Genomic DNA, 14,991 nt, shown 5'->3' with positions numbered 1-14,991 from the left:
AAAAAAAACAAAAACAAACAAAAAACCCAAAAAACTACTTTTATAAACATATTTACACAAAGTGTTTGGGCAGTCATAAGTTATTGTACTCGATACACAATGCTGGAACTAATGCCGAGCATCTACCCAGCAATCACTATAGATGTTTTGTTTTTGTTGTTTTTAATATATAGAGTGCACCATTGCACCTTTACCACCAAAAGGGAGAACATTCACAGGCTATACAAGTTTACAGCAGGAACCCATATTAAGTTCCACGTCCACACACTTTAACAGAGGTAACTTGAACTTGTTTTTGCTACCTAAAGACAGAAGCTGAGGTCGTTTTGTTTTTATCTTCTGTAAAATGATAAGTTGCTCCTTATCAAACACTTTTCACTGTTAAGCTGCTGAGTTTTAGTTAGGAAAACCTTTACACTGAATTGCACCATGAAAACAGATGCTCTGAGTGTTTTTCCTCTGTATAGTCATTTCATGTAAAAATTTGCCTTTAACATTATAAATTGCTGCCCCCCACTCAAATATACTGACAGCAAATTTTGAAAAAAAAAAAAGTTCCATATTACATCTGCTGCAGAGTTTGCAGCATACGCTTTACAGACAAATTCCTGCAACAGGTGCAAAAAAAAGAAAGAAAAAGAAAAAGAAAAAAGGAAAACTTAGATCCGGTTTGGATCATGGATTGAAAAACCCTCACAAAAAGTTTGGCAACTGAATCCAGTAACGGCAGCTCTGAGAATTCATCCTTGGCAGCTTGTTGTGTGGACACGTTAACAGCCAGTTTGCTGAGACACAAGTATTACGGTGTTTTGTACTTCACCCGGTACTTGTTAATGTTGAGATAATGGAGCACCTCAGGGCTGCAAGTCGTGGTGCAGGCCAACAGGCCTTCTTGTCCATCTCCCATGAACCACTTGCGGCTTTCAGCGGCCATGTCACTGGTCACGTGCTCCTTGGCCCAAGTATCCAGCCAGGCGTGAAAGCGTCTGTGCAGGCGTGTGTTCACGAGCTGGTGGGACTGAAAGAGATAACAGGAACACGGCACAAAGGAACGTCACAAACTGTGTACATGAACTGCAAGGGCTGTCCTATAGACAAAACCAATTGCGGATGTTCTGTCAGTGATATAGGGGGGATAGAAAAAAAACAAGAAAGACAAAAAGAAAAAAGAAAAAAAAAGGAGAAATGCTAAATTTGCCAAATGTACTTGGGCGTCTTGCCCAAGTAAAGTCTGGGGGAAACAGCTATGTCTCAAAAGACTATAAAAATTATTATTTTCATATTATTCTCATCCATCAACAATTGGATACAAATCAAGTGAACGTTATCCTGTATGAGAAAAATGTGGAGTACATCATAGTATGACACATACGCTTTATAAGACTGATCTAAATTAAAACAAATAAAATAAATGAAAATGAATCTTTGTACTTCTAGCCATCACAAAAAACTGCTGCATGACCACACAGGCAAATTTAAATACTTGTGGTTGTTTTATGATTACTTACCATACAATTCTAACACTGAAGCTTATTGGACAAGACTAAAACAACATGGCAAACACATGCCTCTTAATTTTCGTCCTTACCTGATGAGCCCGTGTGAGTGCTGTGTGCCTGTACATGTAATCTTCTGACTTGCAGACATAAACCATCTTGTAGGAGTTCAGCTTGAACATGCACTCCATCTTCAGCTCGCTGCTGCCGTCCTGCGACTTGTCCGAGGAGCCTTTGGTCATTCTCTCCTGTTGCAGCTGCTCCCAACCTCTCTGGCACTTCCTTATCCGTCTCAAATTCCTAAAGGCCAAAAAAGATCGAGAGCCATGAATAATACTGACCGACGCTACAGAAAATTTCTTGATTACACCACACATCAGAAGAATACATCACGTTTTTTTTTTGTTTTTTTTTTTTAAAACACAAGGAAATATCCAATTTCACTTGAGAAAGTTTTATGGTACGATTTTGTGCTCGACAGTACTTACTGGTCAATTTTAAAGCCTACGATGTAAGGTCAGAGACGATACACGTACACAAATTTAAGAACAGTATTTCCAAATTTGAGAGGACTGTCCCTTTAAAAGAATTGTAGTTTTTTTAAACCCATGCAATCCAACTCACCAAGAACCAGCGATAATTAGTTAGGGAGTCAAATCATTCGTGGGAAATGTGGATCTATAAGAGCAGCAGAGGCAGCGGTCATTTCTCTGTACAGTGCACTTCCATTGCACAGCCACATTTTTCCAAATCTTAATATGCTTGGCAAACAATTGGATTCATCCCGATTTTGTGCAGGCAATTTTCTTTTCTTTTCTTTTTTAAAAAAAAATGCAATTATTCACCCCACCTGAATGAAAGGTTTAAATGTGTACTTACCACAGAGGGTAAAGGTGAGCGAAGACTGAAACCATGAAGCATTTTTTGCATTCAGGGCTCCACTTAAAAGACATGACAGTGAGGCCAATTTCAAGTAAAAACGGTCACATCACAAACACTAAAAAAGCAAACTGCTGCCTGACCAGATACCAAATCCAAAAAATATGAGCAGAGGGTATTTCAATGTCTTTGACCAGAGTGTCATGAAAATGAGATGAAGACCCAACAGAAGTGAAAATTGATTTTTTTCTTTTTTGAGTGAGGAAAGGCCAATTCTTACTATTATTATTATTATTTAAATCTCTTGTGCTGCTGATCTCTCATAGATTTGATAAAAGAAAAAAGAAGACATGATGTGGGTGAGCCCACTGAGGAAATCATAGTCAGATTTATGCAATGGGTTAAAAAAGAGAAAACTCAAGAGCTTTTTTTTTTTTTTTTGCCTTTTTAAGAAGTTGTTTGATACGTATATGGTAATGGACAGCCATCTCAAAGTAACGAGACGAAAACAAAACCAAAAACACAAAAAACACCAAAAAAAGATGCTTCAAAAGATGTTCATGTGCAACACTCAGCCTTCACGCCTTCATGCACAGCTCTGAGGTGTCAGGAAAGAAATACACCAACATATGAGCATACAATTTAGACAATCATTTTATTTACAAACCCTACTCCTCTGTACAAGTGCTGCAGATAATGTGCTTAACCAGAGTTAAAAAACAAACAAAAAAACCAAACAGAAAACCTAAGATCACTAATCTCTTTCAAACCAGGAAAAAAAAAATCTCACTGACAACAAAAAGTTGTAACGTGAGTGCACTGCTTCCCCTGAAAATTGTTACAAACATAACACTGGGTATAACAGTTGTGAACAAGTGAACATTTGAACATTTACAGTTTCAAACAGTGATTAAGTCACATACAGGACCTTTGATCTGAATACAATCACAAAGGGCATGATAAGGAAACCATGACGTCCCTTCTCTTCTTTTAACAAAAGTTTCTCTCAATCTGTTTTTGTCAAAACATCGTAGGAAAATAAAAAGGGAACAAATCCTTGTTTTGCCTTAAGCTTTTGCATTTATCGATTTCTACTCGTGCGTCACATAATCATTCATCACTTCAGTTCAATACAATGTGAATAATCGAACTAATGATTCTTCTTCTTTTAGCACTCTAAGGGGAGAAAAGTTCAAAACCCACAATCAAGCCAAAAACCATCTATAAAAACTTTACTTACTATAAATAAAATTCCCATTAAAAGGAATCAATAAATAAATAAATTCACTTTAAAAAAAAGAAAGAAAAAAGATGATCGTGTAAAGTGCTTCCATGTGAGGCAGAGGTCACAAAACAAACTGAAGAAGTTAAATTTACGGCCAGTGAGATTCTTAGCAGGCGGACATTCAGGCACCGCGAGCACAACTAATAACTCCTCAAACTTCCTCTTACAAAAAACAGGCAGCACGCTCACATCCACAAAGTTTCCTCTTTTTTTTTTTTTCTCAATTAGCTTTCAAAGTCAGGCTTGTGCTGAGGTGCCTCTGTTTCTATCTTGACAAAAATGACTTGTGTTTGGCAGCTGGTTTGGCTCGGCAACAGTTGAGTGGCTGCTCAGCTGACTAGAGCCTCGCCTCGGGACAGAAGCTTAAAGTGTGCAGACAAGAGGGAGACATGGCTGGAGCCTCACCTGGGGAGGAACACGGGCTTTTGGGCCAGATGCTCACGCAGCTCTGGGGATGAGGAATCTGAGTTCAGGTACCTGCCTACGTAGTCTGACCACTTCTGTGGAGGACAGAGCAGAACAGCAACCAACCATGTAAATAACAAAGACATACATTTAGGTTCTGTATGAAAGCAGGTTGGAGGTTATAGCCTTTAATTCTGGACCATGTGACACTCCTCAGAGTGTCGGAGGGTTTAAAATCATAGGTGCACAAATTAATAGCCAACACTAGTTTGCAGAGGTACATGTGTATGTAAACCACCAAGTACAAGGAATTTATAATACAGGAATATGATTAAAAAGTTTAAAACTGAGATGACTAGTGCTTGACAATTTATTAAATCGTAATATCAAACTATTACCTGATAACTAGTGCTATACTAAAAATTCTTGAAGGGGAAAACATATTAAGAGATACACGAAGCAATGCCACCCTAGCATCACATATACTACATGTCTACTTAATAAACTGCTGTGCACATGAAATGCATTTCGTGAGTCTTACTTCTGCCTCTGCAGGCTCATCAGAGTTTTCCTCTTCTGTATCCAGGAGCTCTACTGCCAGACTGACAGAGGTTTGGTTCTTCACAAACATCATCTGGATAAAACCAGACAACACACACAGAATTAGAAAAAAATACTTACTGAGGGAGAAAAACAAAATAAAGTCAGCCTGTTTTAAAATATAATTATTCATTTCCGTGCTGTGTTGTACCTTGAAGCAGTTCTCATCCGGCATAAGCTGTTCTGCTTTGCGCTGGTATCCCCCCTCTGCGGTGGCCCTCGATGCCTGTGTGGGCAGTGTGCCCCCCGTGGCTTTATTGGAACTCTCGCTCAGATACAGGTCCGTCACACGCACAGACACATCATCAGTGACAAGGTGCTGGAGCTGTAAGAGTATGTTAGTATGCAACGGGTGTGTCCACATCAGCATGTAGAATCAAAACAGCAGCACCTTCAGTGACTATAGATGCGTACATTTGGTCATCGACTAGAGGCATTACTGAGTTTTGACGTGAGGAGCATGTCTATTTTATTTTCCCCCTTTTTCTTCTCCAAACTTAAGAACGAGCCTACAGCTCGCGATGCCACTCTAAGGTTAAAAATGTATTTTTTACCTTGAAGACGAGCAAATAAACAAATTGGTAAACAAATAGATGAAATAAAATGAGAAAATCTTAAAATGTGCTGACCTGCCGGACAATGCTTTGGATGAGTTTATCCATGGTGAAGGCAACGTAGGCATGGACAGTAAACATCTCCCTCAGGGAGTCCTCATACTGACCCGGCTCCATGTTTCCATCCAAAAGATTGCGAACCATTTCCAAAAATACTGAGTAGTAGTCCTCCACATCAACATCCACTGCAGACAGAAAACACACACACAGTGAGTAATACATGGAGGAATTGAGGAGTATGACGCACCATGACTGAGAGGGTTCATAGCAAAACGTAACAGTTAAAAAGTCAGTTTCTCACTTACTTGGCTCCTTCATCTTCAGCTGGATGGCTGGATTTTCGTTTTTCTCCCTTTTGAACCCCAACACTTCTCTTTCCCACTCTCGTTCACGAGCATCCTCTTCGATCTGCTTCTCAGCTTGCCCGTAAATTCGTAGCAAGCGAGAACAGAGGATGTAGTGAAGACGAAGGAAGACATACCAGTAGTTGTTCACGTAGAACAAGTTGTAGGCATCGTCAGTTCCCCGGAGCTTCTGAGCTGCCGTGTTGCTGAACAGGAGCTTGGACTTGGTTGGGCTTCTGCCTGGCAGGCCATTGTGTTTCTTGCTGTCATCTTGATCCATCTCCGTGTCTTCGTCCTCTTCTTCCTCCTCCTCCACATCAGAGAGCTCACCTCGCTGTGCAAACAGCAGGTCGGGGATGAAGTGGTGGACTATCTGTTTGATCTTGCACTTGTCTTCTTTCTGGATGCCGACCTGTCTTTTGACGTGGTGAATGATGAGGGAAGCGGCATCCTCGAGGATCTGGCTGTCGTCGTAGGTCAGAGTCATGTGTGGGCCATTCGGTGGCGGTGTAGCAGACTCCTCTGATGCCCGCTCCTGGCGCTACAGGACAAATACAGGAGCATTTTAGACTGTAATGTTTTACGAAATTTACAGTTTAGCAAAATACATTAAAACCATTTACCTGTTGATTTTTATTTACAATTAGAGAATCATAATATATAACAAAGTGGAGCATTATTGTTTGATTCAAGGATAACTGCGGCCATAAACTTAGAATCAGTCTAGATTTATTCTGCATTTATAAATATCAAATAACAAATAAATAATATTGTTTAAAAACAATTTACTTACTTCATCATATAACATCTCAATTTCATTGAGCAAGGTCTTTGAGCGTAATACTTTGGTGTCATTCTGCTTGAAGTTAATGCCTTGATGGTCAAGTGACTTCAGGTAATACTTTTCATTCTGCTCCCGCCAGATTTTGTTGAAGCCCCTTTGGGCTTCTCTCCACTCCTCATCCTTTATTTTTAATCTGAAAACAGAAGAAATAGATGTTATAAAACTGTAAAGGTGTGAGCTGAGGAGGACACACTAAAATCTAACTGTTACCTTTTTAGAACTATGGGGACGGACACAGCAGGGTTCTTCTTGAGTCCTTCAATGATGTCTTGAGCTTTGTCCCCATATATCCGCTGGATGGCTTTGCGGTGAATGACCTCTGAGGAGCCACCCATTGTGTTGTCCAGCTTGAAGCGTAGCTGCTCTTCTGCTGACATACGAGAGAGCCGTCGCTGCACTGTCTCGAGGGCTCGGATTGTGGCAAGGTTGGTCTCCAACACAATATCCAGCTACAAAAGGAACAATCACATTCAAATGAATAATTTCAACAGAACCAGATTTTGAAATGGGCACCTGGACAGTTCATGTGGTGTGAGATCTTTTCCTGTGGTTTTTTGACTCCTGAGCAAATCGCATCACACAGACATTTATGTAAAAGATACATATTATGTAAAAGAACCTCCATTATTCCATCTTCTTAACCTCTTCTACATCCAAGGGTCTTATTTTCATTTGGAGCGTGGGTGGACTGAGTATCTCTTACCTCAAAGCGCTCATCTTCACATCTGTAAATGTGTTCCTCATATTGTGTCTTCTTGGAGCTCACAAATGTGGAGTCCTCAGACCATGAAGGAAATGACACCCATGTGTCATTCAAAACCTGCAACAGGATGTTACACCATGCAGTGAAAACACATTATTGTGACTCTAAATATGAGATGCATTTCATATTTATGTAGCAGTAAAATAAAAATGCATGAAACTTAATCTAGTTAAAAATGTCTTGATTTTGTGGTGAAACACTGGGTTCAATAACATCAGTTGATCAAAGAAATCACTCATTATCTAAATTTAAATGGCTAGTTACAGCCAAAAACAGTTCATGTAGTTTATAAAATTAAAAATATGTTTTTCAGTAAGCAGATCATATCCTAACTTATTATCTAGACACTTAAACATAATAAGGTAACATTAAATGTAGCCAAACAGTTCAATGATCGCTAACACTTCCACCAACTCACTGATCGACTAAGAACAAGATTGCTGGCATCTGCTGTCTGCTCAAGCCATATTTAACTACAGGTACCATCTGAACTTTACATCAGTTTCTGCTCCAGAGCACCCTGTGTGGGCCAAATACATTTGTTGTTGTACCTGGTGGCCCGAGGACAAAGGATAAAATGTACACTGTAAGACAAATACCTTTATTAAACCGAATTCCTTTAACGACTCACCTCTCTGCACAGCGGTGTTCTTCCTGTGCATTTGGGCTGCTGGAAACTCTTTGGCAGCGCTCTATAGCTGGACCCCAGCTTCTTGCAGGAAGAGTAGTCGATTTCCATGGCGATACCCTCTGTGGCACGCTCCTTGGGTAAACTCTCTGCATGGCTCGACTCTCCGTGACTGGACTCTCGGTAGCCCAAGAAGTTTTTAAACCATGTAAAAAGCTCGGGGAATTTTCTGTCAGTCATGGCACAACATATGTGAAATACAGAGTTATTGGTGCGGTTAGGGTTTAAACGTTAGCAACATATTTCAAACAAATGCAGGTGGTTTACTGGTTTGCATTTGGGTGATTAAAGTTTCATTATGTAATGTTATGTACTGAACCAGTCAGTTACAAAATTGGACTACAGGTATGCCCCATTCAGTACCTAAAAACTGTATGCTTAAACTCACCCAAGAAATGGGATAACTAACTGGACCAGCTCAGTGCGTGAAATGACTTCCTGGTTGAAGATGTGCAAGCAGCGTAGGAAGTTGTCATATGCCTCAGAGCTTCGAAGAGCCTTCTTTACCTGTTAAAGTGTTTGCAGCCATGACAAATAAAGCAAAATGAGATTTAGGCTACGTCCACACGTACCCGGGTATTTTTGAAAACGCAGATTTTTCTATGCGTTTGCACCTTTCGTCCACACGTAAACGGTGTTTTTGGTCACTGAAAACGGAGATTCCTAAAAACGCCTGGCAGGGTGGATATTTTTGAAAACTCCGTTTTTGCGTTTACGTGTGGGCGAGAAAAACGGAGAAAACGCAGCGTCAAAGGTGTGCGCCTTTTGTGACGTCACACTTTGCGCCACGTTATTGTTTCGGTGAAATGAATTTCTACAATATTGTTACTTGTACTCTCTGCAGTGTTTAAATGCTTACATATACACACACAGTTACTGTCCCTCCACACATAGGACTGGGTTCTGCTTCTATGCCCCATCTTTGTTTACCATTTCCCACCGAGGCTTCTAGACTTCTGATTGGCCAACATTTCTACATGGTTAGGAATATATCGCCACCTGTTGCTTTGACATGTTCCTAGCAGCGTTTTCCTTCATTTCTGCCTTAACGTGTGGACGGGATTTTTTTTTTAAACGAAAAATCTCAGTTTTCAAAAATACCCGTGTACGTGTGGACGTAGCCTTATTTTCATCACAGATCAGTGCAAGTCTTTATACCAACACTCAAAATGACAATACTGACCTTCTCGAAGAACATCGTTTCAGTGCTGGTGCTGTGTTTGCTCACGTCACTCATGCCATGGTCCTTCCCTGTTATTTTAGGTTTCTTCTGCAATGGTGTAAAGAGATGTTGACTGTTGGAGGCCCTCATATCTCTGAGTCTTGGGTAGATTTTACTAACCCTAATTGCCAGTTTGTCTGATGAACTTGGGTTGTACTACTAACACAATCTAATAAACATGTTCTGTAGTAAATCCTCTTTTTATGAAATTACAGATGTTTTGCTTTTGTCAAAACTGTCTGGGGGCTGATATCTGGAGTCAATGTATTGTCCATACTTCTTAATTGTAGGCTTTCACTGATTGAAACAAAAAAGGCCTGTTTCACCCTACATGTAATGCATACAAAATATATGAAATATTACCTTTCTGGTTTAAAGTACAAACAGCTGAATATATGCAGAGTCAGAGAGTAGATGGTTACATACCTTGACAGGTGGTGTGGTACCCACGCCTGAGGGTCTCCTGATTGGAAGGCCGTTCTGGCTCAGTCTCTGTTTGTTGTTCAGGAAGTGTCTCTTTACTGTGCCACCATGATCATTACGGACCGACTCTGCCCTGTCTGGTGTTGCTTTGCTCAGTAGCTAAAAAAAAGGGCAATACACATGATCTCAACAAAGCAAGACAACAAAATTAACAGTATGCAAAGAGAATTATGTAACAGGGCTCGCAAAATCGCTAGCCCGATCCCGGAGCTAGCGATATCTCCGGTCGGGCGACCAAAATCTATCTCAGCCCCGCCCGTTGGGTTATCATATAGCGGGGTGGGGCTGAGAGATTTTGGTCGCCCGACTGGAGATATCGCTAGCTCCGGGACATCGGGCTAGCGATTTTGCAAGCCCTGTGTAAATACCATTGATTCGATTAAGTGAACCAGTGCTTTTCCTTCCAAGCTCTATTTTTATGCTTCAGTTCTACCGGAGTAGTGATGTGTGATTCTGAGCTAAAAATAATGCATCATACACTGGGCCTCTGTGCACCTATTGTGTGACTCAAGCCCTTTAGCACCAGCTCCTCAAACCAACTCTCTTCTGCTTGTTTTGCACAAACACTGTAAAAACAAAAGAAAACTGTAAACATACTAAAAAGCAGTTCTGTGGAGTTGAAGCTGATTGTAGTTACTAAGAGCTCATAAGTCCCTCAGCAGCTTTCTGTCAGAAATGTGCCTCCTGAAAGCAGGAAGCCAAACGCAAGAATAGCATATAACAGCTAATGAGTTTTCAGAATAAAACACTATCTGCACTGTGAGAAATCTTATGAAGGACAGAACAAAACCTTGCAACAACCTAGACCTGAGCTTAGTGAATTCCCTACGCTCGAAACAGTATTCGGGAATATTTTTGGAAGCACGGATGCACCGTCCAGATCTTTAAAGACCTGGAGAATCCACACCATGGTGCACCAAAGCTGATCTGCCAACACGTGGTGGCCCAACACAATACTACAATACTTTATGCTGGTTTCTCTTTTAACTTGGCACTTGGTAAATCAATTTCATATCCAATGCAAACAAGTGGTTTTAAGGAAAAGATCAGAAGACAGACAGTTACAAGGATCCAGTAACTCCTAGTCATACCACGTATATTTGCAGGAACGTTTAATAAAATAATTGACCGTGATGTCTGGAGACTCACCACTGAGCTGTTGGCATCAGGCAGGAACTGCCCGAACTCTGAGAGCAGGTCCTCTTGGTTCTTGAAAAGTCTTGCAACTTGAGTGTAAACCTCCTGTTCAGTCAGTGCTGGGGTGTAGTTTCCTCCAGCTTCTTTAGCATTTCGCTGTTCCTTCTAAAAATATATATTTTTATAAATATACAAGATATGATATAATTAAAATTTACTTTCACGTTTGTTTTTGCAGTTGCATATATCTTATAATATCTTAATAACAGTTTAATGCTGTGTATATTTCCTTGCCTGGTATGTGTGCAGGATTTCCAGGAAAGCTTTGTAGATGTCTGGCTGACCTTGGAAGCGGTTTTTGATCTTGTTGACATAATTTATAGCATGGTTGAACTCCACGGGTTGGTTGTTTTGGATAGGTGGCCCACTGGATGGTGTGCTGCTGACAGGAGTGTGGGACTGAACTGAAGGAGAGCGGGGCGAGGCGTAAGATGGGATAGATGGATTGGGTTGGCTGGTGGGTGTATGGGCTGGAGACTGAATTGGCTGTTTAGAAGAACAACAAGTGAAAAAGGTCATTTAATGCATCTGTCATACTAGATGTAAACAAATAAAGAACATCGTTATCTACCTTGCTGGTTTTATTTGGAGCAGGCTGGGCAGGGATAAGTGGTTGGGTGGTAGTAGTGAGTGAGCCAGCCTGTGGCAGACTCTGGTGCTGGTGGTGGCTGGGGGCAGGCTGGCTGGGTGCTCCACTTGCAGGGATGTTCTGAACAGAAACACCGTGTGGTGTGATGTAGTGGATCTGATTTGGCGTGGTCACATTGACTAGATCGTTGGTTTGAACTTCAATCTTGTATCCAGGTGGCAAGAAAGTATTGAAACCCATGATGAGGTCTGGGTGGCCCTTGAAAAGCTGAGACACACGGTTGATGACTCCAGGAGTGTCAATGCTGTAGTAACAGAACAAGTTTTGGTACTTTATTTTGTGAAACACTGTTATTTGGGTTCATAGAGATCACTTAGGTGTCATGGTAAAATACCAGTTTTTCTTATCAGATGTTAAGAAAAACTGGCAATAAAACAAAAACTCACCTCTGCGACTTGAACTCTTTCATGATATCAAGGAAGTCATTATAAACTTGAGGTTGATTCCCAAACTGCAGTTTTACTTGATCCAAATAAGACAAGGCATCTTCAACCTACAAAAAGAGAATGGAGAAGATTGTCAGATGATCACCACCAAAATGGCAAGACAGGGCAAAGGCAGAGAACTTGTCCCGCTGGTGCTCAGAAAACAACCTGAAGCTGAACATCTTTAAAACAAAAGAGCTCATAATGGACTTCAGGAGGCACGGACAGGTCCACTCCTCTGTTATTATAAATGGAAAATGGGTGGAATCTGTCTCCACCTTCAGGTTTCTGGGCACCCACATCTCCAATGATCTCATCAGGACCCACAACACCAACGCCTGGGTAAAGAAGGCCCAACAGCGGCTGTCCTGAGGATGAATAATCTGGACCAGAAACGGCTGCTGGCCTTCTACCGCTCCTCAGTGGAGAGCGTGCTCTCCTACTGCCTGGGTGTTTTGTACGCATGGGCCACTACTGAGAACAGTAAGGCTGTGGAGAGGGTAATTAACACCCTATGCCACCTTTCTGAGCCTCCTGTCTCAGAAAAACCAGGGCCCTCACAGGTGACCCCTTGGACTCCGCCCACCACCCGTTTGACCCTCTGCCCAGTGGTCGGTGCCTCAGGACAATCAGGTCCCACACCTCCAGACCCACTAACAGGCCCCCGCCTCACCAATCTGAGACATGGTCTGAGTAACCGTCAACACTCAGGCCACTCACATATGGACCCTATTCAGATCGAGTCTTTTCTTTGCACTACCTCCAGTCACTATGCTCTCCATTGTGTGCCCTTCTATTGTTTTGTACATATTCCTCTAGTTTGACTCTTCTGTTTGCTATTCATTCCTGATATCGTTGCTATGTATATTTTTTTATCCTGCACAGTTGGCATTGGAGCACCCATTATTTATTGTACAGTAGGGCTGCCACGATTAGTCGACTATCAAAATCGTCGACAACTGATTTAATAGTCGACGCGTCGTTTGAAGCTTTGTAAGATCCCAAAAGACGCAGGAATAAGTAGTAGGATTTAAGAGTGTAATAACGGATTTAAACAGAAGATGGCAGCACTGCACGTACAAGGATGCCAGCTGCCGTTAAACCCCGAAGAAGAAGAAGCTGTGTCCCAGAATTCATAGCGTGGCCCAGCTCAGTTTCCAAAAATGGCGGCAGCTAGTTAGTTTTAATATTACTCTTATTATTCTTTCTGGGTCACAAAATAAACGTTTAACATATTTTCAGGCGAGAATGTAGCTGTGTAAACCTCAAATATCTGCTCAGTTTATCAAGACGCCACATATTTTCAAAAGCACTCCGACGTTTTCGGAGACATCTGTTACCCACCAGCTCGATAGCTAGCCGGAGACAAGGCTCACTAGAGCCGGTGAGAACACCGGACTCCCGAAAAATTGTTTTCAAACCTACCGCCGTCTTTTGCTACTCAGGTTAAACATGATATATAAGTCACTTAGATAACTTAAAATGTTATTGTTTGGGTTTTTTTTTTTAGTATTTTATTTGTTCCTGAGTAAATCGGTTTGGCTGAGATTAAAGTAATTGCAAAAATAATCGGTGACTAGTTGACTATCAAAATAATCATTTGTGGCAGCCCTATTGTACAGGTACAATGAAAATATAAGGGCTACTCTATTCTAAAATGGCAAAATCATATAAAGCTGCTCAACTATACCAAAAACTTAATGATTGACTAAATTAACTAAACATTAACTTTAAATATAATTCCATTGAAAACAAAAATCAATTGAAAAGAAGTGCCCTGACTAGGCTTTGTTTTCTGCAACAGCTGATTTTCACTGGACCGAAAAATACACTGGGATATATGATAACAAGGTGGCAAAAGACTTATGTGTCCCAGAAGACCCGAACAGAAGACTCAATATTGACTCAACTGTGCAGATGTGTTACCTGCTGTGCATTACCCAATGTGGTCTAGGTATATGACTTCAAAGGTGTAGAGACAAAGGTCGCTGCAGGCAATTTTTAATAATCCTTTAACAGCGTCACCTTCAAAAATATTGTGAATTTTTAGCTCCATGTCTATAATCTCTCATCTTGCTGTATTAACCAGGGACTTTGAGCTTTTAGAGAGGGGGGAAAAATGCTCACTGGTGAAAAGGGAAGTGGTGCACTTGATTATAAGGGAGAGGGAGAGAGAGAAAAGATGTCCATGTAGCAAAAATGAATGTTAAAAGTAATTGTTTCATCTGATTTCTTTTAAACTGCTGGAAGCCACAGCGGTAATTAATTTGGCATTAAAATCCGACTAATCGCCCAACCATATAAGTTGATAAGTAGAAAAGGTTTAGGATGTTGATGAAAAGCCATATATAACAAGCATGCCAGCTTCAAGACTATTTCCCTTTTTAGCCATTGTCTATTGGACTTTGTTCACCTCTAACGAAGGGTGAACAATGTGTATGTATCTGAATGCCTCCTGTGTAGAAAGATGATGCTTGTTGCTGCTCTACAAAACATACTCCTCACTCTGTCCTTTCAGCATGCAGACACAATGTAATTTTAAAGGCATTCGCTTTTTGCCTTTGTGCACTTGGGATGAACAGCTGTTTTAGTTTATTCTGGTCCTCATGTTTTCATATATGTGGTGATGTACACATACCTTCAGCCGCTGAAATTGCTGCTGTCCTGTGGCTGAAGGCATGGGTGCAGGTGGATGAACATGACCTTGGACCACTGCAGGGCCCTGTGACGGCACTGCTAGAGCGTGTGAGTGAGGACCAACGTGTGGTGCTGTATTGTTGTGTCCATGCCCATGTCCACTTGTGCTCTGAGGCATTGCAGAAACCTTTGAGGAACAAATAGATATTTTATATAATATAGACATTTAGACAAGATTAACCATGTCACTAGCAGTATTGTAAATATTACAGATTACATTCTTGCAAAATAAAGGTAAAGAAAATCAAATCAAAATGACACCTACTTCTTAAACACATTGTTAAATAATATAATATATATAATAGGGCTGCTCAATTAATCGAATTTTAATCACGATTACGATCTGGGCTTTCAACGATCATTATAAATGACTGAGCCGATTATTAGCCCCTCCCTCGTG

General features: G+C 40.9%; 1 protein-coding gene across 1 annotated transcript; it reads right to left on the bottom strand.

Annotated features, from left to right (window-relative positions):
• Nucleotides 1-25: 25 nt before the first annotated feature.
• Nucleotides 26-14,714, bottom strand: LOC102215769 (paired amphipathic helix protein Sin3a-like). Its single transcript, XM_005743935.1, has 19 exons — nt 14,533-14,714; nt 11,856-11,962; nt 11,392-11,713; nt 11,055-11,306; nt 10,773-10,925; nt 9,567-9,722; nt 9,102-9,188; nt 8,307-8,425; nt 7,862-8,087; nt 7,171-7,287; nt 6,678-6,916; nt 6,417-6,600; nt 5,585-6,164; nt 5,295-5,464; nt 4,817-4,990; nt 4,607-4,699; nt 4,066-4,160; nt 1,589-1,796; nt 26-1,018 (listed from the first exon to the last, which is right to left on the bottom strand). Exons 1-19 carry the CDS (start codon nt 14,707-14,709, stop codon nt 800-802), a joined length of 3,678 nt encoding a protein of 1,225 aa, XP_005743992.1. The 5' UTR covers nt 14,710-14,714; the 3' UTR covers nt 26-799.
• Nucleotides 14,715-14,991: the final 277 nt, after the last annotated feature.

The sequence above is a fragment of the Pundamilia nyererei genome, unplaced genomic scaffold, assembly GCF_000239375.1.
Source record: "Pundamilia nyererei isolate P.nyererei 1_Seehausen unplaced genomic scaffold, PunNye1.0 scaffold00137, whole genome shotgun sequence".
Lineage (NCBI taxonomy): Eukaryota > Metazoa > Chordata > Actinopteri > Cichliformes > Cichlidae > Pundamilia > Pundamilia nyererei.
This window is presented reverse-complemented; position numbering and strand designations above follow the sequence as displayed.

What these genes read in the sequence shown, in the direction of transcription:
- LOC102215769 (XM_005743935.1), bottom strand. Translation starts at nt 14,709, where the DNA reads ATGCCTCAGAGCACAAGTGGACATGGGCATGGACACAACAATACAGCA. An exon ending in TTAGTTATCCCATTTCTTGG is followed by an intron (nt 8,088 to 8,306) that starts GTGAGTTTAAGC and finishes CATGACTGACAG; the next exon opens with AAAATTCCCCGAGCTTTTTA. An exon ending in GTCCCCATAGTTCTAAAAAG is followed by an intron (nt 6,601 to 6,677) that starts GTAACAGTTAGA and finishes TTCTGTTTTCAG; the next exon opens with ATTAAAAATAAAGGATGAGG.